The sequence below is a fragment of the Enoplosus armatus genome, chromosome 7, assembly GCF_043641665.1.
Source record: "Enoplosus armatus isolate fEnoArm2 chromosome 7, fEnoArm2.hap1, whole genome shotgun sequence".
Taxonomy (NCBI): Eukaryota; Metazoa; Chordata; class Actinopteri; order Centrarchiformes; family Enoplosidae; genus Enoplosus; species Enoplosus armatus.
The window spans coordinates 8,642,709-8,670,705 of record NC_092186.1 but is presented as its reverse complement, the minus strand read 5'-3'; the positions used below and the strand labels follow the sequence as shown (position 1 = coordinate 8,670,705).

The 27,997-nt window shown below is 45.1% G+C and overlaps 1 protein-coding gene across 1 annotated transcript; it reads left to right on the top strand.

Moving 5' to 3' along the window:
- Positions 1-26,871, top strand: plpp3 (phospholipid phosphatase 3). Its single transcript, XM_070908663.1, has 7 exons — positions 1-139; positions 14,237-14,394; positions 16,942-17,034; positions 17,865-18,052; positions 18,159-18,216; positions 21,717-21,893; positions 26,743-26,871. The coding sequence occupies exons 1-7, from the start codon at positions 1-3 to the stop codon at positions 26,869-26,871; spliced, it is 942 nt and encodes a 313-aa protein (XP_070764764.1).
- Positions 26,872-27,997: the final 1,126 nt, after the last annotated feature.

Here is a 27,997-nt window from a genome sequence, read left to right as displayed (position 1 = left end):
ATGCAAAAGTACATGTATGAGAAAGCAATGGCCCAAGAGACAAGGAACGGAGGAACCTCTACGTTAAACAACAACAATGGTGTTGACAACAGTAAGAAGAAAGTGCTAATAGCGCTCGACATCTTCTGTCTTCTACTTGGTAAGTTTATGAATACGTTTTCCTTATATATTCGTCTGTTATAATTTGAATTGTTTACTTTTTTGGGGGGGCTCACATCAGCTGATTCGGACAACACTCCCAAGAGCTTTAAACTCTGGATTCACACAAAAGAAAAACTAAAACAATAAATACATTAAACAGGGCCCGCGCCTTCTAACGGTTGGCAGTAAAAGCCTTATCGTTTTAAAAGTATTGCCTGGTATCTGTGACCACAAGACAACTTAATCTGCAGCATCCCCTTATCATCCAGGTCCAACGCACCACCCCATGCCGGGGAAGCTGAACCACTTCACATTGTTAGAAAAATACACAGTTTATAGTCTCACCACGAAACAACCCAGACATGACATGTGTATTAGCACATTCATAAATGTATATCAATACCAGAGAAACACAGGCATTTAGCTGACTGACTGACACATGTGTGGTTACTCTCAGCTGAGACAGCAAGATAAAAACGTTGTCATCACACAATGTATTGATCATTTCAAAGTCCACTCAGCATCACTGGGACCAATCAGTTGATGCTCCTGCTGCCTGCCAGCTTGCCTGGGGCAAAAATGTTTTGAAGTTTTGCAACCTGCTCTTTTACTGCCCTTTAAATAGCCAGTGACACCCCTCCTGTGCCCCATAACCTTGTTCATCTGACCCTAAAACCTCCAGAGGTGCCATTCCAGCTAGAGCCGTCCATACATAGAGATGCAACACGGCTGAAGTAAAAATCGAAGTGTAATTAAGGTATTGATTCATAGCTGATGAGACTGTCACCGAAGCAGAGGAGACGGCGCCGCTCTTTACTGCTCTGATTTGCTCCAGCAGGCAGCTGTAGAGTTTTGTGTGTTAGTCCTAACTTGTTATTCCGCTAGCGTCCAGATTCTGTGTGCAGTGTTTATGTGTGTGTGTGTGTGTCTGTGTCTGTTGCTTTGATAGCTGGTTTGTTTTTGGCTGTTGTCACTGTGGCCCAGTCCTTTTTAGTTTCAAGCCCCAGTGGCCCCCCTTTCTCTTCTCTCTGTTTTCAATCCCTCCGTCTCTCCTTTCTCTCTTTTAGAAAAGGATTATGGGAGTTGCGCTTAACTTCTACACATTCTCTCCCAGAACCCTGCAAATCTCTGGCCAGCTGCCCCTGATCACTCCACTCCGCTTCAAATTACTTTCTCTCTCCCTCTCTCTCTCTCTCTCTCAAGCTTTCTATCTAGCCCCTCAGTCTCCCTCTCTGTCCAGGGGACTGCGTGGAATAATTGCTTAAGCATGTGTTGTGGCAGGGGAATGCCTCTCCAATCTAACAGAGGGAGATGGAGAGGCGGGACGCGTGGCTGACCAGGCATTAGAGGAGCAGGTGGGAGCTGCACCAACAGCTTTGTATGGAGAAACTGAAGCACAGTAGTAACGAAATATGCGACATCGCCACACAGGAACAGGATTTTATTACCCAGGATGTTATAAATGGTGCAGATTAACTCCACATTCTGTTAAGTGCCGTGTCGTAGAAGCGGATCTGCTCGACAGACACAAAGTTTTCCGGTGGGTTTATATTGGTTTGCGTATGAAAGAACCTCAGACATAGATACACTGTTTCATCTGCACCCATATAAATGTAGATGAGCTTTGAGCGCATGTGGAGTGAATTTCCTGCATAAACCAACTTCCTTCACTGGTAAAATCCCTACAGTCATTTAAGGAGAACACACGCACACACACACACATGCAAACACACAGACTCACACAATGCATGTAAACACACATACACAAATGGTCACACAGATTCTCCTTTGTCATGCTAAACACAATCTGGCTGCTCAGTGATGATTGGTTGGCCCACTTTAGTGATTTGGGGTGGAGGGACAGGGGGTTAAAAGAGAGAAGAAGAAAGACCAAGGGAGAGGGGGGTTATCAGGGGGTCCTGAATGTGGAACGAGGAATGTGGGTGTGTAGAGGGCTCAGAAGAATGCCTGATCTTGAATGGGCTTTGCTCTGTCTGGGTATCAGGATAAGGTAGTGTACAATAAACAGCTAGTTAATGCATAAATATCTCGTTACCATTAATTTGTTCCTATCTGCCAGCTGGTGCCACACACACACACACACACACACACACAGTATGTGCAGTGACACCTTTCTATAGGTTGTCAATCTGCCTGACAGTCACACACCCTCGGGCATGGCTAATGATTCTGTTTGCATAATGTACATCTGAGGCCATCTATAATCACCCACACAAATACAAGTGTACAAACTCAAAAAGGGTTCCTTCATTATGTTGCTTCTGCTAATCCAGGCTAATGATGCATAAACACAGCAGGACCAGAATGGGAATGAAAAAACTAATATACACACACTCAACTGCTGAGAGTTACAGCATACAATTTTGGCAGCTGAGCGCAAGAATCATCTGCTGATTTCACTTTGGCTCGGGTTCCACTCTTGCTGAGGAGCGGAGTTGATTTAGCGACGCCATAAGGAGCACACACACAAACACCATACACTCACTATAAATACACAACCTCCACCACAGACTGCAGAATTTTCATTCTTCTCTCTTTCTCTCTGTCTCACATGCGCTCGTGAACATGGCTGCACGTCGTCCGATGTCCCACTGTCATCCAGTTTAACGTGGATGTTTATTCTGAAAACACTCTGTGAAGCCACTTGTGCTTCCAGGAAACCATACATCTAAAAGTAGCCTCACCTAAACCCTGATTAAGTTTTACACAATGCAAAGGAGATTACGCATTGTGTGTTTGCTTGGGCGCGTACATAAGTGTCTGTCAGGGTTTGGACGCCATTCAGAGTTTGAGCCTCAGGGGCCTTTTTGCAGTTTAATGTAAACACTGATTGCCCAGCACTGGCTCCACTGACTTTCAGTCCTGTACGTTGATTTAAAAGCTCCAAAAGGTCTGTCTTGGTGTTGCTATAGTGACCAACCACTCATATATTAGGCACAAGATTGCCAAATACCTCAAAGGACTGATGTTATATCTCAAATATAATACCTCAAATGGTGAGGTATGAAACTGAAAGCCTTTTTTTCCATCAGCTTCTCAGATTTCCTGCTATCTGTTCTGATCAGTGATACAGTCAGGTGTTTGGTGACGTGATTTTCCACGAGCGACAGACGTGGAGATTGTTATTAGAAGCGTAGAGAAGTATAACCTTTTGGCCCCGGGGAATCAGCTTCATAACTGGCCCTGGAGCATTAACCCTATATGGCTCTACCAAACTCCTGCCTCCCCATTAGCTGCTATAGCATTACAGCAGTCAGTCACACAGCCCCTCATTAAAACCGGAGAGGTTTAACCTCTACCTCTCCAGGCCTCAGCCACTTCAATCCTGAGCCGCTCTACAAATATTTTCCAGAATTTCTCAAATTCTTCATTTGGCTGCAGTGCCGTGGCCAAAGACTCTTGATGTGACATCTGGTGCAATTTTGGGAGTGAGTGAACCAGGGGGCATGATGTATGTGTGTGTGTGTATAGTGGTGCTCAGGAAAGGGTGGGAAACGGAAAGGTAGTGTCGGTCGGACGTAGGTGTGGTTGTGAAATAAAATCCTGTCCATTTTTTCTCCTCACAGCCCATTTCCCCCCCTTCCTTCCCTCCCTGCTCCTTCTCCTCTTGAGCTTGTCTCCCCTCTTTTGCACTAATGGAAAGAAAGAGCATTGAAAGAGAACTGAAAGAGCAAAATACTTAAACACAGTAAGATCTGGTTAGTTTAGTGTATGTGTGGTTGGAGGTGATTACACTCCAATATTTAGTCTGATGTACCACAGACAGCATATTAAAGTCCATAAAAGGTTTTTAAAAGTACCTCTCAGAAACTCATCTCTCTTACAACAGATAAGTAGTTTTTGCCAAGTGCCAAGTAGAAAGCTGTAATCAAACAACATGTGGGAGGCCCTCACACACAAACCCAAACACAGGCTCCAGTCCAAAGCTGCTGACCTTAATCTGAGGGCAAATATTCAGGGGTTCTGCATGAGTCTGTCTGTTCAAGGGCAGGAGCTGACTGAGAAGAGTGCTCTGGACTTCCTGGTGAGATATAGATGCCCAAGGAGAGAAAGAGAGGTGGGATTATGTGGGGTAAAAACATACCAATATACTAATTTCTCCATGAAGTCTGCCATGTCAAGCATCACTGATTTGGGTGTTGTAACAAAGCAGATCACTCTCTACTAGTAGCCATTAAGTTGCTTGAATTTGTTTGCATTTTCTGTTTCTCAGTCCCACTGTTGATGCTCCATGTCAGTCTATTCTTCTGTTTGTCACATAAGGTCAAAGGTCAGGCAGAAAATAGACTCATATGGGACAAGTGCCTGCAGTGCTCTCTGTATGACATTTCCTGCACTCACACACAGCCGAGGGCCCCGTGCAGACATTCAGTGAACATGCACAGAGGAGCATGTAACATCAGTCTCGAGATTCACTTCTGATAATAGTCGATATGTGCATGGTATTTACAGTATGTATGCCTTTGCATTATCTGTGGCTTTAGGGGGTGGCCTGTGGTGGGCTGTGGTGTGTCTTTATGTGATGGCTGCAGGACGAGGCGAGGTTTGGGCTACTTAGAAGGTGAGGAGTGTCCTCTGGCAGAAGACCATCAATGCATTATGTAATAAGATAAAGATCAGCAGGCCACAGGGCTACTAGTCCTTGAAGAATGCATGTCATTTTAAGTGTACATTTTTGCGTAAACATATTTCTGTATGGGTTGTGATGGAGAGTAGCGGTGGTATTGTGGCCAGACTTGTGTGTGTAACATTTTCAGCCCGTCATTGTGACATGTGGCTGGTTTCTGCTGGTGCAGGAGTTAAATGACAAGCCCCTGGGGTTTGTGTCTGCGCAGGACTGCGATTAGAGGTGCGTGGGTGTGAGCGTGTACATGTGCATGTGTGTCCCGTGGGGTTTATGGGGGAGACGGAGCGCCCAGAGCTGTCATTAGATGGACTCTGTGGCCTGCAGGGCGAAAGAGTCTGTGTGTGTGTACGCATGTCTGCAATGTGTGTGTGTGGGTAGCATGTGTGAGGCATCTGTCGCTCGATTTGTGTAAATGTGTGTGTGTTTGTGTCCCATGTGGTTCCTGTGGGCAAGCCGAAGGCATCAGGTTAACTGATGTGAGTGTGTCTCTTTATGCTGGTGTACAAACCAGACACATTCATCTCTTTTCTCAATGCCTCCATCCTAGCAAACAATTCAATTGCACAATAAAAGACTAAACTTTGACAATAGATGAACAACAGCTTGTCATTTACACTTTGACAACAATAGTGTAGTAAAGCTTCTGCCTCTCCTGTCTCGCTCCACTCTCTTATCTATAATTATATCCCTCTTAGGCAAACACCCTCAAACTGCTTATTTGAGATAAAACAGGATTACTGGGCTAGACCCTGCCATAAACGTTTGTTAGCAGCCATGTGTTTAAGCTCGTTTTTGAGTTCTCAGCTGGTGTTGTAAATGAATATTTGGTGGAATCCTGTGTGTGGGCTCATCCATAAACGGCTGACTGTCAATGAAAATAAGAGCTCTGATGTTTTCTCTCTCTACTTCTACTCATTAACATGGGATCAGCAGCTTAAAAAACAAACAACAATGCCACTAGAATTTAATGTAAATGAGAGAAGAGGCTGCAGATGATCTTATACAGCAGTGCTTCATCACAGCCAGCAGGCTGAGAGCTGCAGGCGTCATGACATCTCTCTGTTACACCACACTGTCCTCGCCTGGGCCTCCTCCCTGCTGTTACACAGGCCCCTCTGTCTGTCACTTTCTCTTACTACATTGCCCACTACAATCCTCTGTATTTGTGTGTGTGCACATGCTGTGCGCAGCCAGAGATGGGGGGTTGGGGGTCAGGGAGATTTCACTGTTTCGCAGAGAACAATACCCCTTTTGATGCATCTCAGCGCCCTTTGTTTCGTTAACGAGCACCAATAGGCCAGTGGCAGACAGAAGGAGGATGAAGTGGAGGGAGGGAAAAAGTGAATGAGGTAGAGATGAGAGAGTGAGAGACTCGCCTGGCACTCAAGGCCGTTTGATTATCTGTCAGTGGTTTATGGCTGTTGCTGCTTCTAGCTGTATTGTTGACTGGATTGTGGGCTGTAGTGCTTATCTGCTCAGCTGTGGCCAGCGCTGTGCAGTAATCAGCTCAGCATCTTTATTGGCGCAGGCCTTATCTGTGCTGCAGCCACTGAGCCCTATCCTGTTGACATGCAGAGAAGACTCTCCCTGCAATACTAGAAAACATCATGCAGAACATTCACACTGTAGCTCCAATTTAGCACCTATTGTCTTCAGATAAACACGCTCCACGATGCGTGCAGAGGTGAGCAGGTTATTGAAGGAGTGCAAGATAGGAGTGAAGTTTAGGGGAGCATTATCCAGACAGAGGTGTCAGGTTTCAAAGACTCCACAGCCCTCTTCTCTGCAGCCAGGCTTTTGTCCCAGGGGCTAATAATGCCATTATGGCAACAACAGAGATACGCCCAGCCAACCACCCAACCAACCAGCCAAGTAGCCTCATCTGGCCTCTGGGCACTGCTCAAGTTTCCCTTCATTGGAGCAGCTGTGCGTTCGTCCTCCTCTTTCAACTGACAGTGCGGCCAAGCATTAGGAATGTCTTGATGAGTAACGGATCTTTTTTAAACACATTTTTAAATATATCCTCTTGCCTCGTCTACTTGCTAATGTGGACCAGAGTTGATTTCCCACAAAACAGTGCGGAATCCAACATCCCTTCAAATGTGCCTACAAGCCAACAGCAACACGGAGCCAGCAGCAGCATTCAGAGGCTGCCCTCGCAGGTGCCTGGTGGTAAAAAGTCCCCTAGAGAGTGTCCCAACAGATGCCTGTGTGTAAAAGGCATTTATTCCTGTGAATAAAATCTCTCTGAGTAAGCACATGCTTCAGCCAGCGGCCCCCCGGTTGCTGCAGCATTCACACAGAGGGGGAAAAAGGACAGGGATTCACTCTGCACACCACTCTGCTGACCTCAGCCACTCCTGTGTGTGTGTGTGTGTGTGTGTGTGTGTGTGTGTGTGTGTGTGTGTGTGTGTGTGTGTGTGTGTGTGTGTTGGTGAGCTTTGTATATGTGTGAGACACATCAGCAGCTTGTGGAAACAAAGAACTGATATCGAGGGCCAAACATCTGTATCAGTGTACATGTGTGCAAGTTCATGCACATGTTTATGAATGTATGTTTCCTAAACAGTGATTATGCGTATGGATAAAGCCTGGGTGGTTTTTATGGAGCCGAGTTTGTTTATTTGGATTGCGAGAGCATTTTTAAAGCCCTTTGTGGTCGACAACTTGAAAATGTTTGAGAAAGGCTTTGCTGAAGTTGCCAGTGGAACCACAGTAATCCACTTTAACACCCACATAGCCACACACACACACACACACACACACACACACACACACACAGGCACACAATCTCACAGATATAATAGGCAGTGTTACTGTGATATGTGTGCCCTTGCTCTTGTATGCTACAGTATAATCCTAGATGCATGTCACATCCCTCACCTTTGACCCTTGACCCTGAGGCTACTTCCAGGGTCCCTCATGAACCTCAGCTAACCTGTGCACTCTGTTCCAAATGTCTGGAAGGCCACACATGCTCATGGCTTTAGTGACCTTAAGATAAAGTTAAATGTGTGGGCTTACTGCACTGTGTACTGTAGTATTGGACGTGGGACAAATTTGGCAACAATTTAAGAACATCCAAGGCATCTGCTTGGTGGGCCGTATTTAAAACCCCAGAGGTCACAGCAGTGTTTTAGTTGAATGCTGATGAGTGTGGGGGTGCTCCCTCTCTAAATGTTAAGATGAATATCAAGACTGAGATGGAAATTTCAAGTTACTGTTGATATAATTCATTAAGATTTGGCTTATTAACATATACCATCTCCATAGAAACCTTCCCACATGCCACTGAGCCAGCTTCCTGCTCACCTGCCGTCGTCTTTGGCAGGACAATGTCCACCAACAAGTGGACCTGGCTCTGAGCCACTCATTCTTTCTGATCCCTTGTTTTATCAGATAGACACAAACAACACACACAAGGCTGATCTTTCTCACACAAGCATCCTCTTGGGATCGCGCACACACACACACACACACACACACACACACACTGCAATTGCACTGTGACTTGTTGCTGGAAGAGGGCATTTATCCACATGAATGGACTAGAGGGCTCTGCTAATGCAAGTTGAACAAAGACTCTCTGTCTCTCTGTCTCTGTCTCTCTCTCTACTCACACATAGAGTCACACACATATCAAGTAACCACAACATAATAAATATACACGCTTCTTTTTAGCGATTTAGAGTGTCCTTTAGCAACATAGGTTATGTTGCAGGGTGTGTGTGTGGATGCTTTCAGCTTGAACTGATAAAAGTATGTCAAAGGTTTCCTGAAGAGACTGGGATTGGCCTGCAATAGACAAGTGAAGGTAATGGATCTGTACACACAAGCCAGGTTTCTCTGACATAGCAACACACACAGATCGGGTTGTTTCATGGTTTGTGGCGAGAAATGTTCCTTGAGATGAATTATGAATGAGTTATGTAAAGGGATTAAAAGGCCTTCATTTTGTACGAACCCAATTTACAACAATAGAAAACTGAGAAAAGCACATTTTTCACATCTGAAAATCTGGAAACAGAAAATGTTTGTAATAGTTCACAATATATTCTGTTGATCGACTAATCCATTAATCAACTAGCCTAATAGTTTCAGCACTAATCACAAACGTAACACACATTCAAGTTCATTTTTTCTGCAAAATCTTCTTTTTCATTTAAGTTTTCAAATGTTAAAGGTTTTCTAAACACAAGTAGCTACACAAGAACTTTGTCTAAATACTTCAAAATTGGTAAAATGTTAACGTAAATCAGGAACTATGATATCAAAGAAAAAGTTTACGATCTAACCAGATATTTTATGTCGTTTTTTGGGACTTGAGAGAGTTCTGGATTCTAATACTACAGACACATAAAATATATGAAATAAATTAAAATCAGTAGGGACCAAAAAGCAGTGAGGTTTGATAAACTCTGGGCTGAGCTGAGCCGCTGATTTCCTGACAGCGATCAAATTTGTTCCAGAGCAGTGAGAAAAATTGTAGAAGAAGAGAAGACAAAGTGTGATTGATTGACTGGCCAGTCTATGGAGTCAAGACCCCCTCAGCCTCCGCCCTATCTAACCTCTGAGTTCCTGGTCCCACTCCTTGTCAGGACGGGTCACATGGTGTGTTTGAGAGACAGGAGGAGGAAATCCTCCATTAGAGCAGACCACAATACCTCTTCCTCTGCCCCGCTCCGCCTCCCATTCACCCCTCACACACACCGCTGACACTCCGGCTCGCTCTCTGTAATCACGATATCATTCTAATTCTGCTCCCGAAGGCCATGAAAGCCCATTAAAATGTCAATAGAGACCCAGAAGGGTGAGAGAGTCATGAGAGCGGGAGAAACATGCCGCTATAGTCTCAGCAGACACGCAGGTGCTGCTCTGCAGGGAAGTCAGTGCCATGTGTCAAGGGGAATTAACCTTTTGAGCGACACAGAGCTTTAGCTGCCTTAAGAATAGTTATTGTGTCCTGTTCTGGCAAGTACAGTCGGTCTTAAGATGAGAGAAAATAATAGAATCTCGCTGATCCGAACCCTGCAGGACAGAGGGACTTTGGACTTGATATTTATGAGCACTGTTGAAATACATCAAAATGCAAATCCTTACAAGTTCAAACCGTGTAGTAAGCTGATAAAAGAAACACATTATTTCCACACTTTCCTTTATGTCTGTGCGGAAATGTAAAAATCAGACTTTGCCGTGTTTGTCCCGCTAATCTAAGCGCTAACTCGCTATACCAAATTTAACTCCAAAGCCAATCAAACGGACGCTGGCTGGATAATCTCTCTCACACAAACAAATGCACACACACACTCACATATCAGCAAGCTGAAGCTACATATATAAACTAATATATAAACATTATAAACGTATAGACATATGCACACAAACCATATATAAACACACACCAACGTACTTTTGTGCCGTGATTTCTAGCACGCAGTGGAGCATGAACATGTGAGTGGATTTACGAATGGAAAATAAGTACAGCGCAGACACACACACACACACACAAAGGCCCTGCCGTGACCTCTGCATATAAACACTAATTCAACCAGCCAAAGAAATACCTCTCTCTCTCTCTCCCTTCACACACATTCTCTCAGTAAACTAAGTAGTGTTTAGCGGCTTGCAGAATTTCTCCTCATACACTAAAAGAGAGAAATGCATGACAGGATCTGATAAGACAAATAGAACTGTTCCCCAAACTCGCCAAGCCACCCACTTAGGATGTGTGTTTTTTCTCCATAAGTTCTGACCCTCCCTCTCTCTTCCTCTTTCTCTCCGCTGAGGGGTATTTAGGCCCCAATTATTCTCAGGCGCCTGCTTGTGCCGCTTAATGGCAGCTCAGTGGCTTGATAGCTCATAAGGCTCATTGGCTCTAAAAGCTCAGAACACACAACTTCTCTGGCAAGGCCAAAAACATCAAAACAAAAGGTGGAAACTATTTGAAATGAATGCAAAATCGTGCATCAAGTTTCCTCTGTGTCAGTAGAGAAAAGAAAGTAGGACTCGTTTGAAAGCGGTGCAGGTGCTTCCCTTTCTTTAGTGAGGATTTGAGAATGTTACTGACCTCATGACAGAGCTTGTAAAATAGTTGTTTTTTAATTCACTGACGCACCACAGGCCTTTTCCAACAGCCCAGCCCACCTCTTTCTTTTTCTCCCCTTTCTGTTTTTATCTCTCCCTCCTCTGACACTCCCCCCTCTCTCTCTGGGTCAGCGGGTCCTGTGAGGGTCACTCGCTCTTTATCCCATTGCCATTAAGGAGGTCATATTTCTTCGCGCCGCTGTTTGCAGGCGAGGCTCAGATGGGCTGTAGGGTTAGTAGTGCAGGAGGGTGTTTGAGCTTGTGCTGAGAGGTTCATGGACTGACCGTGGTATGAGGAGAATGCCCACATACCAGGCTGTTTTCAGGGAGATGGCATGGGGGGGGGGGGGTGGCAGTACAAAACGGCTTGGCATCTTAAGGCTAGGCAGCGTGTGGAGAAAGAGGCTTTCATAAATTCTCAATACATAGTGTTGAGGTGCTCAATCGCTCACTTTCCGTTTTCTGTCTCTCAGCTGGTCGAGTTTCCCATGCTGCTCTCCGATCGGTTTAGCCTGTAAGCACCAGTTTGCATGTGTGTGTGTGTGTGTGTGTGTGTGTGTGTGTGTGTGTGTGTGTTTCCCATGTCTGTTAAGCCTGTGACCTCCTCTCCTTTCATTTCTCCTCATTAGCATGTGAATCCCCTCTCCACAAGTAGGCCAGGGTGGAGGGACGGAGAAAGAGAGGGAAGGAGGAGGAGAGATTGGCGTGAGAGACAGCATGATCTTATTTCTGAAAAAGTTGTTTTCCCCAGTGTTTACCCAACAGAACTCATGGACTTACCGCATAGGGATTCTCGCTGTGCTTAAAGTATTAAACTGGACCCAAGTTCACTGGGGTATTAAACTAAAAGACGTGGAGAGAAACTCATATCTGCACCAGAATCTGCTCTTTAGTTGTGTTGACTGTCCTGCCCTTACTTGCCCCCGTGATTCTGTGTGAGCTCACCCAAAGCTAACCCTGCCTGTTGTGTGGACAGTGTGGTTGTCAGACTCCACCAAAGCCTGGCCATGCCCTGTGTGGGCCCACCAGCAGCCTGTCGAGCCCTGGCGCTGCACCCTGTTTGTGCAGGTGTCTGTCCTCAGCGACCATCCCATCTGCTGCCCTCTGCCAACCGTCTTGAAATCAGCAGTAGACAAAACATTGTCACCTCAAGGTCCATTTAGCAGTTGTTCTGGAGCTTAAGATCATATCACATGATCTTCGTCAGCAGACGGAGTACGCATGGATATCGTGGAATTTTAGATATTCACATTTCAATTGTTTTCTCTTTTTCTCGTCCAAGTTGGGTTGAAGGTTGAGTTTTAAAGTTCATTCTTGACCTCAAAAGTTTCCATTTTTTGAAATAAGCTGCATTTATTGGAGGCAGCTTTCAAAATGATTATTTTCTGTGGTCAAAAACCACTACCACATATACTCAGACTAAAAGATGCAACAAAAAAAATTAGAAGAAAAATAGTTAATTCTTCCTATTTAGACAAATTAGTGTGGACATGGACTCAGTGATCATGTAGACACCTGAGACAACTCTCTCTTCTTTCAAGTGGGAGCAGACGTCACAGTGTGGATGTTAAGGAGCTCGTGAGAGCCTTCAGTGTGTGTCCACAAGAATGCATAAGAAAGTGTGTTTTGAGGTCTTTAAGAAATTCATACGAGTGGTTACTGTTGAGAGTGCTGTGTTTTTCACGACAGACCAGTAACACGATCTCCTAACGCTGGTGAGACAACGGCCGCGGTTCAGGAACATTCATGAGCAGATTTCTGACTTTGACCCAAAATGTCAAAAATCCCTGTGATGTGAGCTAACCACATGAACCATGTGGGAATAGTTTCTGTGCAGTCTGATGTTGAATGTATATGTTGGTGTGTCTGTGTGTGGGTCTTCAGGACGCCTTCGTGTCTTGAGCTCCCTCTATTTATGAGCTACTGCATTCGTACGTACACACGCCAAACATGTTCTCATGTGAAAAATGTTCCAGAGTTGGGTGGGCTTAGTTTTGTTTTTCTTGCTATTCACACATTTTAAAATCCCTGAGGGAAAATTTTGAAAAGTCCCAGCCAAAGTTTGCACGTCTGTATTTGTAGTCCTTTGATTTGGAGATATGTATTTATTTTGACTTCATCAGAATAGAATGTGGGTGTGCAAGAGAGCGTGCATGTGTGTGTTGTTGAAGAAGCCAACAACAGAATTAATTTGACCAATCGAACTTCTAGTGCTGCGCTCAACTGTTAGTCCATTTGTTGTTGAGGTAGTCAATTTTCTCATCTAACTCTTGCTAAGTAAATAAGTGTATTTCCCTAATTGTCAAACTATTCCTTTAACAAATGGTTTCTGTCAAAAAAGACATACCCGCACTCTGTCTGGAATGGCACTCTCTTTCCCTGCAATCCATAACACTAAAGTCCGCTCAATGTATTGACATAGTACCCGTGTTGGTGGATTTCTTTTGTCTCCAGTAATGGACCCCTAGCCCTGAATGTCAGCGTGTATTTGCTCTCTCAGGAAGGGGGATCTCCTAATGCTAAAGGATAAACCTCACTTCTCAATAGCCTTGTGTCACACCGTCAACAGGAGCAGCAGGATGGGGTTTGCTCAGTCTCATCAGTGACAGCATGAGCTCACACACACCTGTGAAGGTTTTTGTCTGTTAATGTGTGTTTTAATGTGATATTTTTCCTTCAGCTTACAGGTAAGTGGAGTTAGCTATATGCTGCAGTAGGATTCCCTGTATTAGGTGTGTCTGTGAGTCAGCTTTATGTGTGTATGTGTGCGTGGGTTCATACATCCATTCATGTGTGTGTGTGTGTGTGTGTGTGTGTAGCTATGCTGCCCAGCCTGGTTCTGCACCGTACCTCTATTCGTCCATACCAGAGGGGTCTCTACTGCAGTGACTCCAGCCTGAGATACCCCTACAAGAACAGCACCGTCCCCTCCTCAGTGCTCACTTCTGTTGGGTTGACACTGCCCGCGGTGTCCGTAAGTCCCCCCCCTACAACCACAAAGAGCACTCGGTGTTGGGGAACACTGAAGGCAGAAACAGGGAGGGCTGGTGGGTCATGATGGTGGCTGTGAAGGAGTGACAACGCTACGTGAGATCTAAGTCCTAGTTTGTAATTTATGGTGTCATTTGCAACTGACTTTGGAAGTCCGTCACTCCTTTGCTCTAAGCAGGCCATACATGACATCCTTAAGCCCCACCCACTTCTGCCATATCCCATGATCCCCTGGTGCCAGCGTGCTCCTTGTGCTCCCCCTCCTCTGTTTATGTCCGTGTCACTGACCTGGTGCTTTTATGCTTTCTTTCTTCTCTCTCTCCTCCTGTCCTTCTCTCTCTTTGCTCCCCTCCTTCCTTGTGTCTTTTGTAGCTAGCCTGCCTTTCCTGATCATTGAGACTAGCACCATAAAGCCGTACCAGCGCGGGTTTTACTGTTCGGACGAGTCCATCCACTACCCCCGAAAAGAGGGAGACACCATTAGCGATGCCGTGCTTTGTGGTGTTGGCATTCTTATTGCCATCTTCTCTGTAAGTCGACCTTTACACCTCCCTTTGTTTGCTGCTTTTACTCCAATTTAAAATCACTTCTTTTTAACTGTTAGACACCTTTGTCCGATAGATTAGCCTCACTATCATACATACCCCCTCTAACATTCAGCCCCTTCATCAAAAGGTTTGAGTGATTTCTTATCATGCAGTATTTTCTAAAATAATCCAGTCTTTTGCTATAAATGTGCTCTATATGTCCTGCCCTTTCATTCTATAATGTTTTCTTCGTCATACTTTGTTCTTCCGCATTAGCTTTGAGTCATCCAAGTCCATTTGTAATGGCCTGTTTTTATTACTTCGCTAAGCGAGTCAGTGGGAGCGAGAGGCCCCCCAAGTGACATTAGGAAGTGTGTCTGTGCTGACGCATGCATGCCAGAGACCAAAGAGATTTTACAAGTTCTTGGTCCATTCTCATACCTCCCACTCGTATCCCTGCACCCTGACTCCGTGCCCTCTGTACCCTGCACATTACTTCGGGTGAACATGTCAGTGCTCTCTCCCATGCCCGCAGTGCCTCGTTGATAGCCTGAGGTGTCTAACCAGTTAGCAACAGCATGAAGTCTTCATTCCCATGACTTGACTTTTGCTCCAGAGAGGGAATGGCTCTAGTGAAGTGCCAGCAGATTAGATAAGGGGGGGGGGCAGGGTTAGTGGAAACATGTTCTAATGACATGTGGTGGGGTATTTGTATGTCAATTAGTGTCACGTGGTCAGGCTAGATGATCTTTACAGCCCCCAGACTCTTTGTGGCACAGCCCCCTCATAAGTTCCCAGACTGAGACGTTGCTTTACTGCCGTCTTCTCGCCATCAGCTTGGTGGGCACACACACACACACACACACACCCTGTACCAGCTCAGCTCTTCTGCTTATTGGAACCAGGAGACTGTGCTTGTGTTAGTTACTTCCCTCACATGTTCACGTGTGGGCAAAGCTGGCGTGTCTCACACAGCTGTGTTCCATTAGTGGCGTCTACTGCCATGCTGACACCATTCCTTTAACGCACAAGCACGCACGCTCATTCATGCCGGCACACACACACACACACACACATATAAGCAAACCTATACGTGCACTGGTAGCAGATTCCAGTTGGGCCTCTTGTTTGTCTTCACTGCAAGGGAAATCCCAACAGTCCCGCTGGTCAGACATATCTATGTCTGACAGGCAGTGTTTCCACTGTGAGAAACAAAGTTAGCAATAGCGAGACAGAGTTCTATAAGCATTGACGATCCAAATAAACCCATCAGGCACCTATTGAGCCTTCTGCTCTGATCCCTGATGCCTGCCGTAACCATGGCAGGCCCTGTCTGCACTTAGACAACCAGACACATAGGAATAAACCAAGACAGGGAGATAGAGAAGGGGAGGAGAGGTTTGAATGCAAATGCTGACAACCCAAATAAACTTCTCTGGCCTGTATCAGCCTCCTGTGGTTCTAATCTTAAGCTCAGATCAGAACAATTCATTGACAATAGCACACACACACACACACACACACTGATACACCACTATGTTTGTTTCTTCTGGCTGTGAGCCTGCCAGCTGACCACCCAATAGGCAGGAAAGGTGTGTTTATCAAGCCTAACAATACACACACAATACATGTAAATACACAAACATCATGTATCTGTATTAACTTGACAGGATGTCTGGGAAACACAGAGCCTGCAGATGTTCACACATTTAGAGGCTTAGTGTTATTCACATTCACAGTGTCTGCTGGCTCAGAGATGGGCAGGTAAATACTTTCCTGAGAGATTGGGTGAGAAGGTAGGCCGAAGACTGAAGCCTTGTGTGGAAAGAGGAAGGAAAGGGAGATGTGGTTAGCGGTGGAGAGCAGCCGGTCCGTCAGTCAGATACCCCAGGTGGTACAGATATGATTGACATCTCCATGCCTCGAGGGTTGGCTCAGCGTAAGCCCCCTCAGTGTAGATGAGGTCTTTCCATGGGCCCCAACACTACTTAAAACCACCTGGCTGGAATAACGCAGGATTCGGGGTCAGCACACTCGACTTAAGCCTTATAGCAGACTGATATAAGTCCTCCTTATATCAAAGTCTGATCAATCTGACTGAGATTTTTACCAAATGTTTATTAACTTTGCCTAAGTTTTCATGTTTTCCTTTTCCCTCCACTGTCTCATTATCCTTCATATCCCACATACAAGGCCCCATCATATCATTGAGCAGAGCATCACCACTCATTAATTATCTCATATCACACCAAAAACTGCCTGAGGGAAAGGCAGGCCATGCTCATTCTTTATGTTTGTCTGTGTGTAAATGTCACTCATTCTGTCTCTCCTGTCTGTCCTTTACACATCCTTTCTATTCAACCTGTCACTTCAGTCTGGAATTAAATTAGATTTCCTGCATGATACACACTCAAATAATTTTTACTGCATGATTATCTGCATCTAAATTTACTCTACAACTTTAGGGCATAGCATCACATAGCTAGAATGTGTCTTATATTGGTGATCAGTGTCGCCTGTTTATCTCAAAAAAACGATCCTCTCTTTTAGATTGTGATTGGGGAATGCTTCAGGATTCACCAGCTACATGAGGGAACCAAGTCTTTTGTCGGGAATCCCTATGTCGCAGCCCTCTACAAACAGGTCAGCTCTCCATAAGCGTGCTTTCATACGTGTTCAGATTATTGCATTGACCATTTGCTAAAAATGCAAGAGCAGTAAGTGCAAGGAATGGAGTTTGTCTGCTCACATAAGCTGCAATTGTCAGCATGCCCAGTTAACTAACTGAATACCTACAGTAGTAAACCAGCGCTACTTCTAAGGCAAGGAGCATTTCATACTACATTATTTTGTGAGTTACAGGTTAGGTTGAAAAAGCCCTGTTCAAGACCAGTGCATCATTTGAAAATAAATAACAACAATAAACAAAAATATAACAATAAAACACAAATCTCACCTTTGTCTTGCTTGTCCAAGTATGTAAGCTAAAGAGCTAAACAGGTTTATGTTAAAATATCAATCTTAGCTTTAGCCTCTGTTAGCATGATATCATGTATGTAGCCATCTAGTGCATATTCAATACATATTCAATCACAGGCTTCTTGGTTTAAAATGAGTCAGCCAAAGACAGCACTTTCAACCAATTCATGAAGCTAACGTTAGCTTAATTAGCTAGCCAGTTACAGCTGATGAAATCCGTTAGCGACAGCTGCCACTGAAGCGATGATCACAGGCAGGAAATGAGAAGCCTGCTTTTGCTTACCACTGTCTAAAATCACGGAGCCAGTGTTTCAGAAATGACTTTCAAGTAGTAAATCTGCCACCGTTATTGTAAACTGCTTATGTGCCGTGCGAGAATGAAAAGCTTGACAAGTGTAGCAACAGTCAGAAAGGGGGACAGGGCTTAGCTGACGGTCAGTTATAGACAGCTACATTGATATCATATGTAATCATTAATGTGTGTGGTCTTGCAGATGGGTGTGTTTCTCTTTGGATGTGCCGTCAGCCAGTCGTTCACAGACATTGCCAAGGTGTCGGTGGGTCGTATGAGACCCCACTTCTTAGATGTGTGTAAACCAGATTTTTCCACCATCGACTGTTCACTGGGATACATCACCAACTACACCTGCACTGGCGAAGACAGCGATGTACAGGAGGCCAGGTTTGTGTGCACACCAATACATACACAGTATACAGTATGTATGCTGTATTCAAAAAATACTCCTTGAATTGAACACACTGACTGAAGCTAATCTTTCTCTCCACAGGAAATCCTTCTTCTCAGGACATGCCTCTTTTTCAATGTTTACCATGCTCTACCTGGCTGTAAGTAGCTATTAAGATATCTTGCACATACACAACAACGCGTTCACATTCACGCAAGCACACACATGCTGAGAGCCACAGAAACAATGGTTTACAGATTGTAGAGGGAGTCATGGAGAGAAACTTGGGCTGTGATTTGTTACTTTCTGAAGAAAAAACAAAACACTGTTCTTATCCACTTCTCCTCCTCATGCGCCTCTGCTCTGTCATCTCTCTCAGTTTATAAAGAGTTTCATTCTCCTTTTTACTCCTCCGAGAAATGGATGGATGCACTCCACCTGTTTTCTTCAGAGCAGCTGCGTGTGCACTTCCTGTCCTCTCCCATTTCCCTCAGTCTCTCCCTCTCACTCCACCTGTTGTGGGTGTCGGGTGGGGCTTAGCACCCTCGAGGCATTTCATGCTTCAAACAGTGTAATTACACACACACACACGCGCAATTGCGAGCTCATATCAGTCATCTCCTCCCCCTCTTCCTCTGAAGAGGAAAGAAGAGGGTCAATGTTTTGGGTCTGGCTGGCCCAAGCTTGGTTACAAGGTGGTCTTGGTTTTTACAGTGGGCTGACAGTTGAAGTTCTGGTGTATGGTAGTACATTGTCATGCAGTGCGAGCTTGCTGCGGGTATTTCCCAGCCTCTGGGTGAACCTACAGCTGCACTCTGGTCAGACCGAGGAAAAGAGATGAGAGTGAGTAAAAAGCAGGGGAAAAAGCAGAGAGGGAACGGAGATGCGTCCAGACCACAGAGCGACACACTAGTCCGAGACCAGTGTTCCAGTTGCGGCGAGCTCAGGACCACAGCCAGAGGAGGCTGGTGCAAAGAGTGAGACAGAATGAGTGAGGAGAGGAGGAACAGTTTGTAGTCGATGTTTTGGAATACAAAACCAGCCTGAAACAAAGCCCACAGTGGAGGCATTCCTAGTGGAAAAAGGAATATGCTGTGTTTTTTTTGCTTTTCACAGCTGAGAACCAGTCATGTGACATTGTGTTTTCACTCACAGAGCCTCCCACTCTCTTGAAGTCTCCTTAAATAAGTATTTTTGTGTTTCTCATGTGTCCTCCACAAGAGCAGACGTTACCAACAGCCGAAATCTGAAGTCAAATCAATAGAACATGAGGACGGATATAAACTCAAGTTTAATTGCTAGCTGAGGATGCATGACATTCATCATTCATCAAAATTATTACTGATGCATTTTCTGTCAATCAGATAATGGACTAATCATGTTTGTACTAGTGTGTGTACTGGTTCTCGACCACAAACATGGAGACACTTCTCTTTCTTGGGTCCTTCCCCTCGACCTCGCCCCTTGTCTTTGCTCCCTTGTTGCTCACCAGGGTGAAAGTGTAATTTCCACAGTGAGGGTGTCACCTCGCGCTCCCAAGTCATCTGCTAATTGGCCCTCTGTGATTTTTTAGCACTTCATTTCCTGTCTGAGCGCTGCGTCTGTGACCGATGTGGTTTGAGCTGATACTTAACCAGCGTCGCAGCCTTGTGAGATGGCACACAGAGAGCTGGCACAGACCGCATGGCACGCTGTACAGTTTATGCCACAGCCACAGAGAACAAGCGCATGTGTGCATTTGTGCATACTGAGCAATCTTTTGTTTCGTCTGATGTGCACACATCTCTATGCACACACTATGAGTGAGTTATTACCTACTATCACTAAGGCATATAGCATGTTGTTGGTTAAATATAAACCAACAAGTTTGTTTGTGATATAAGTGGTCTTAACCACAGCTATGCCTTTGTCTCACAGCTTGTTTTGAACCAGAGGAGAGGAAGGGAAGGGGGAGAAAAAGGAGCCCTCGTTTTCATTCTTTCTCACTTTGTTGTGTTTGAGTGTCTTCTGTTTTATTTAACAATGACTTTGAGTCAGAGCAAGAAAGACAGAGGGAGAAGATCTTTCTGGAACGAGCCGGATTCCTTCGCAAACCACCAGACTTTGTGTCGCTCTTGTCTCCCTCTGTCATGGGAATCTGCTGGGACTCTTTTTGTTGTTGTGTTTTATTGTTGTTTTCCTTAGATCTAACTATTTGAGACATGCAGCAAATTTCTGGGAGGACGGCTAGGGTCAGGAGGGCAGAGTCTTGCTAAGTCTGAGTTGGATTTCAAGAGGAGAAAATTCATGTTGAGATTTTAGAAGGTCATTAACTCTCAATCGCTTATCATGACTGGCGTGTTTGCAGGCTTCTGCTGAATCAGACTTGGCCGGGTTATTTGGGTTTACTCACTGCCCTTCAGTCAGATTGGGCCAAGTTGATTGGCAGGTCATCATAACTCTGTGTTTTGGCTAAGTGCAAGTGCTAATTCTTTCTCCTGCATTCTCCATCAAAGCTCTCTTAAAAGTGAGAAGTTTAGGATGTTGTGCGAATGGCTGTAGGACGTCAGACTAAAGTACTTATCAGTAGTCCTTGCCCGCTACCTGAGAAGTACTGCGGAGGAAGCCCAAAGTCTAAACATCCCTGCCAGGGAGGAGAGACTGGAGGGGATGGGAGGGATCGCTTCCTGTGCTTCCATAAGTAGAAGAACAATGATAGAGTGTCGTAGAGGAAGTGCGAGGGAGCTTTACGTCCACACCTACAGGGGCTCGTAGTGGACTGGGAGGCACTGCGGCTGTCTGTAGGTATTGTTAGCCTAGCTGATTATAAGACACAAGTCTGGAGGTTTTGGCCTGGGTAGACCTTGACTGAGGCTGGCCCTCCCAGCCCCTGTCTCTGGGTGTGAGAGACAGGAAGTTAAGGGTATGAGTGGTGAGGAAACACAGGATGTCTGAGGAACCTGGGCTGACCTCACCACTGTATGTATGTAGATAAAAAAGAAAGAGGCTGTGTGTGTATTTGTGCTGGCCTTGGACTTAGCTGTTCTTGTTTTGGCTCTCCTCAGTCTTTATCATGACCCAGAAAATGGTTTTTGGCAGAGCAGAGGGTGCATCCGCTTTGTCTTCTATTTACTCTATTAGAGGGTAGAGAGTTCATCCCAACAAAGTGCTGAAACATTCATGGCCGGGTATGTATACATATGTGTGTAGTCCAGTGGCTCTCTGTGGTTGTGCTGTTTTTACAGCTGGGACGTTGAACCATGAATCTGTCGTGTCCGCGTCTCAGACAGTCAGGCTAGTTGTGGAAGAGAGTATGTGTTTCTTTGCAGATCTGGCCAGCCTGCCCACTTTGATTCTGTCTAGACCTCTCAGACAGTAATAATACACACACACACACACACACACACACACACACACACACACACTGCAGGTGCAACGTGTGTTAAACTTAATGACTTTTATGAAAATGTTCAGCCCGGTACGTGTGAGGGTTCAGGTCATCACTGGCAACAGAAAGGAGTGATAATGCCATCAATAACATGATGTGGATTACATGTTTTACATCATATACACTCAGAAAAGGGGGTTTATAAGCCATTTACACAATAACTGTGCATATTAGATAATGTCGTTTGAAGAAAATAAATAACATTATCTGTTTCTTTTTTCTTCTCTTCCCAGTTTTATCTCCAGTCCAGGTTTACATGGCGCGGCGCTCGCCTCCTTCGCCCGCTGCTCCAGTTCACCCTGTTGATGATGGCCTTTTACACCGGCCTATCACGTGTCTCCGACCACAAGCACCACCCGACTGATGTCCTGGCAGGCTTTGTGCAGGGAGCCCTGGTGGCCTACTGCATAGTGAGTGCACGCATGTCACGCGAAAAACACATAAATTCACACACCCATTCATGCAAAATGTATGAAAATATGAGTGATGTAGCATGAATGCACACATCTTTTTGCAACTCAGTACTTTTTTATAATTGACCATTGGGGATCCTACAGACAAACCAACCTTCAAATAAAGTTTGCCCCCACACTTCTCTTCTCTCCTCTCTGCTTTTCCTGAAAAAGAGAAATGGAGCAAGTGGCAAAGTGAGGAGAATCTGATTCCCTTTAATGAATAACACATTGCTTGGAGCCAGGCCATGGTCCAGGAGTGTGTGTGTGTGTGTGTGTGTGTGTGTGTGTGTGTGTGTGTGTGTGTGTGAATCCACACTCTGCAACCTTCTTCACTACTTTTGTGACATACCGTCACAGCAGTTGCCAGATGATTTTCGTAACCCTCATCATTACACTAAGCTAGATGGAGCCAAGGAAAATTTAATTCGGGTCAAGAGGAAAATAGAGGCAGTGTAAAGAGAGAGAGAGAGAGAGAGAGAGAGAGAGAGGATTAGCCTTTGAAACAGAAATGAAGCTGTTAATTATTTTGGGTTTTTTTATTTGGCGGCTCTGGTTCTATCAGCACAGCAGGCCCCTGCTAAACTCTGCTGCCTCTGGGAAAAGTATGGAAAGACACACACACACAAAGCAACCCTTACCCCCCTACATGATCCAAATCATGAACGTGGAAAGGATTAGATTCATAAAATTCTGCAAGACCTTAGTAGTGGCGCCTAGGCAGACCTTGGCACAGCTAAATTGCACATGCACACTCACACAAACACACACACACACACACACACACACACACACACACACACACAGGGCACACACTCGGCACACCGTTGACCAGGATTATTGAAGAAATGAACCCTGAGAAGAAATCAGCTAGTAACAATAGACTGTAATGCTCTGGCAAAATCAGTGCTCCTCGAGCTGGACGAAGCTCCTGGACGACATGAGCTTTGACAAGGAAAAAAAGAAAAGAATGTTTTCAGAAATACACTCAATATATGAGCCTGACCTCTGGATGGGCAGATCTGGCAGGAGGAGTGAAGGGAGGGAAGTGACAGGAGAGAGGAGCCTTGTCTACATCTTGGCTCGGGCATGAGCATGGGTTTAATCCAACTCAGCTACTCCACAACCCTCAGAGAGACAGCTTAACACACACATAGACACACTGTTCACATCCACATGCATACACACCACATATACATACGCGCACACACACACACACACACAGTCATAGTGAAACCCCTGCCGATCAAGGCTGTGAGGTTAGTTTTACAATCCTGGACGCCCCTTCTGATTTGCCCAGTCTTTGTAGAAGCACACATCTGTGAATACTTTAGCTCGGCTGTTCCAGCCTCTCAATAAGCAGCGGAGCAGAAAGGACCTGACAGGAGATGAGTGGAGGTAGGACAGAGGAGGCGTGAAGCCTGTGTGCCTCACAGAAGCCAACAGAAAGTACTAAATCAAGGTGTGAACATCTTTAGATCTTAAGTTAACAAGTGTGCAGGTTCCGTCATTATTCTTTTAGATGTGAAGTTTGAAATGGAAGAATTAAAACACGAGTTCACACTTTGAAATCTGGTTATTTTTCACAGCCAAACCAGTCGCTTAGATCTACTGCATGTCCTTTTGATACACAGTGACTTTGATTTGTCTTTGAAGGTCACTGTAACAACATGTCAACTGTTTTGAGGTTTCTTAGCTCATTCCGGTATTATTGGTTGTTGTAGTAGCAGCTTTGTTTTTGGAGAACTTTGTCTGTAGCCAATCATTCTCATAAGATGTTTTCATGAAGCAGAAACAGTTGATATTTAAGGGCCCCATGGCAGCCTGGGTAATGTTATCCATTAATGTACATGCATGAAAGGAGCAGTCCCCAAACAGTGACAGTGCACTTGTCTTCAATACAAAAGTCTGACTCGAAGAACAAGAGAACACATTGGGCGAATTAGAGGATTTGCACGTCAGTCCCAAGTGTGCGACTGTGAACAATTGTTCTGAATATCACATGGTGAGTTATATGGCCTTGTGGAAAAGCGTCTTCCTTTCCAAATACATTGCAGTAATTGTCTGTAGAGAAGTGCGTTGTTGCATGACTATATTGTCACTGCTATTCCAGGTTTCCCTAGGCTACAGTTACCTCTTTGATCCCAGTGCACCCCCAGTGAGCGCCAGTAAATGAACAATACAAATCCGGGGCAAGTATGGACACATTCATATGCACTGACGTGTTAGACTGCAGCCTGGTTGCCTTTGTTGTAAGTTAATTACTACTTTACACCCCTTCGTCAGCCCTCACATTTGATGATAGATGGTGTCTGAGTCTGGCACATCAAGTCTATTGCAGAATATGTAGATAAATGTCTGTTTTGAGTCAAACACTCCAGACCATGTCTGCAGGGCTGTGATCCAGAGAACCAGGGAACCACAACAGGAAATGGTCCGTCTGTCCTACCTGGCACTTCCTATCAGACGCAGTGACCTACTTTTCAACATGTGTCGTAATAAAGGTCAAGAGGACCGAATCCAGCAGGAAGCAGCTGTCAGAGAGAAAGCTGCGGCCATTTGTCGAAGGTTCATTGTAACAGTGGAGAGGAGTCGGGTCAGGCATTAAAGGAAGAGGGGGCAAGAGGACGCTATCTCTCTCTCTGTTTCTTTAAACGTGGTCATGTAAGCACACCATTTTTTCAGAAATGTGTCTGTATGTTCAGTTACATCCTCTGACCTACATTGGTGTAAATGCATTTACCGATGTATTTCGTGGTAAGGCTGCAAACATATTCATAGCTGGTTTCATGTGCGTGCAAACAAATTCACCAAGTTGGGGTCTAGTGGGGAATGTGGTGATCTTTTTAGACATTCACAGTTCTTTCAAGTTAGTGCACTCCCTTCCTGCGTGACTCAGTTTCTTCATGTGTCGGGCTTGACGACACACTTAGAGGCACAAATTCACACGCACATATATATATATATATATACACATACACACACACACACACTTTGCATAGACCTTTAAAGGTTCAGCTTGGTTTTTATTCTGTTTGAGGAGACTAACTGCTGAGTCTGCATCACTCAACACAAAAGACCTGGAGGCTTTGTGTGTGTATATCACGCACAGGAAGTGGTGAGGTCGTGATAAGCCTTCCGCCACGGCAGGTTCAGGGGCGATAGGTTGGAGGTTGGGTGACACGGCAACCAGGCCTGCTGTGATTGGACGCAAAGCATCCTGATGGGAAACGAGCCTGGGATGTTTCCCATGACGGCTCGGGTGAATGTCAGAGATATTATTTCACATCATACCCCTCTGCACCCCCTAATTATATCATATATAATACACCATCTAGAGACACTGCACAAACCAATGACTGTATAGACAAAGAGCCCTTTTGAAACTATGAGAGTGGTTGTGCGTTATGGAGGTATCTGTCTACGTGTGATGTCATCCGTCAGTCAAAGGTCACCAGTGAAGGTCATTTTATAGTCCGTGAATGTCAAGCTGTAATAGAAGAGGATGTCTTTGTGTTGAGTCCACCACTCAGTATGAGACAGTCTTTGTTATATAAATAGATCGCTGTATGTTGACCATTTTTTTCCATAGAAACATCAAAAGATGAACACTGAACTGGCCACTAGTACATGTTTTTCCCCCAAGGACATTCCCGTATGAGAGCACTATGTATTTTCCCAGTGTATTTGCTCCAATGAGAGTTATCCATATTGTTTCCCCCAAGGAACTGGTGCACTGTGGGCTCTCTTTCTCAGAGTTTAGTGTTGAATGGCAGTTCCTTCCCTCGGCCCTTCCTCCTCGTCTCCCTGGCACAGGCCTCTGCTCGCCCTCGACTGGCAGCACAGAAGGAAAAGCTGCTGCGCCTGCCAATTGTGTGTGTGTGTGTGTGTTTGTGTGTGTTAGTCCACAGCTGAAGCCACCGTTGCTCATGAGTGACCCCAGACCCCTGTAAGTGGAAGCGGTTATCCACTGTTACAGTGGACACTAGTTTCCATGGTCCCACTTCCTGCCCACCCCTGCCCATTTTCCTGTTTGACATATGATGTCATCAGGATCTCAGGAAGAGATTTCTTTTTTCTCTCCTCCTTTGGCCACCAGGGCCTGCATGTATGAATGTAAAATTCATGTAAAATGGGAATTCACCCCTGGCATAATTTAATAGAAGATTAGCCAGGGCTCAATAAATTTGATTAGTCAGTCTAGCGTGAGCTATACTAAGATCACTTCCTGCAGATTACTCAGTGTTGCTCGTTTAGGATTGCACAAAGTGTGGTGGTGGGTGGTGACAGGGAGTCATCATGGCATTATGAAGTAATGCAACATTCACATTCATTCACACTCTTGCCAGCTTACAGCTCCCCTGCGGACTGTGCCTGCATATTCACATTACAGACCTGCCATGTTTCATCCACACTGTTTCCAGATCCAGCTAAGAGGTGTACCGGAAATTTGTTTTAGAGTCAATATTTTTGATCACTAGAGCAATTACATTTAATTTGTTTCTTATGAAGAAAGTGTGACTGCTGCTAAACCAAGAAACAAAAACATGTTTGATCCCAGCCTTACAGCCGAAGAAGAGACATGTGGTGGGTATTTGGTAACTTTGGGAACAGACTTCAAAACATGTCCTCCAGTGTGGTTAATTTAAACTGAACTACAAAACCGGACACACACACATGTCCAAATAACCATTTCCATATTTGGTTTGAACAATCAGATCCCATCTTTATTTGGTTATGGATCATATTGTCCTTCTTCATGTCTTCTGTGTTTCCTCACCTTGCTCTCCCTCTGTGCGTCCTCCAGGTGTTCTACGTGTCAGACCTGTTCAAGCACCGGATGAAGCCGGCCACGCCCCCGCCCTCCCCCATCAAGAAGGAGCTGCTCCCTTCATCCGACATCATTGACAGGAACAACCACCACAACATGGTGTGAGAGAGGCCAACGACTTCTTCCTGTGACCGAGGAGCCAATCGCAGCGCTGCTCACCTCCCATCGGACAGTAGAATGTAGCGACGAGAGACTGTAGCTGCTTCTCAAATGGCACCCTCCTCCCTTTTGCGGTGCCCAGTGGGGCGCTTTTGTGGACTAGGGTGTCAGATTTGAGATTTGCACAGCAGAGTCCACTCTCACTATCCAGACTTCTTATTTACTATTATGTTAACTACTAATCAACATTTGAGCCCATCGTTTTTGAGCACAGAATTGGAAGCTAAAAGACAAAATGAATTCAGAAATTGATGACTTGACAGGCAGAGCTGAGGGTGTGGAGGTTTGATGGAAGTGTAACCACATGAAGGGAAACACTTGTGAAGAAAAACAAATGAAGAAAAGAGACAAAAAGAAATAAAAAAAAGAGACAAACCCCCTGCCTAGGGAGAGAGGGATTTCCAGTGATGCTTCCTCTCTGAACTCTCTGTGGCCTTGGAACGCCGTAGGACAACAACTTCCTTAGCTACGGGAAGGATATTACTGCAATAACTAGCAGCATAAAAATATTAACAGTATAGAAAAAATATAACTTATAGCACTGTTTTTAAGTTTATTGTCCATTATCACCACTTGCTGCCTGAGAATGTCTCACTGGAAGAAAACTTGACATGCTGGCTTCCATGAGACAGAAATAGGAACTCCTAGAAGACTCCATACTCAGACAGGATGAAGTTAATAACAATAACTTTGTATCAGGCCACTGTAGGGATCTATACTGATCTTCTTAGGCCTTTAAACTGGTTTCAGCTTTCAAACCTTTTTGACTGATTGGAAAGACACCAGTAACCCAATAAACTAACTGGTCTTTAGCAGTAGGAAGTGAAGCCCTCCAACCTCAAATATCTCTGTCTCCAGATCAGCATGTGAAGCTTTCTGTCGTGGACTCTCAGAGCGGCCCAAACCCGGGATATTGCATTTCTTGAGGGTTAGATGTAGTAAGGGGGGATATTTTCTGTGGAAGGTGGGAGGCAGATCTCACAGCCTCCCAGCACCAGTGTAAGAGGCGTGGCTGCGCCATGCCACTTCCTGGTGTTGGGGCCATCTGTTTGGCTTCCTAAACAGGAAGGGG

Coding starts and splice junctions, on each gene's coding strand:
- plpp3 (XM_070908663.1), top strand. CDS start 1: ATGCAAAAGTACATGTATGAGAAAGCAATGGCCCAAGAGACAAGGAAC. Junction 18,217..21,716: donor TTACCATGCTCTACCTGGCT/GTAAGTAGCTAT, acceptor TTCTCTTCCCAG/TTTTATCTCCAGTCCAGGTT. Junction 21,894..26,742: donor CCCTGGTGGCCTACTGCATA/GTGAGTGCACGC, acceptor TGCGTCCTCCAG/GTGTTCTACGTGTCAGACCT.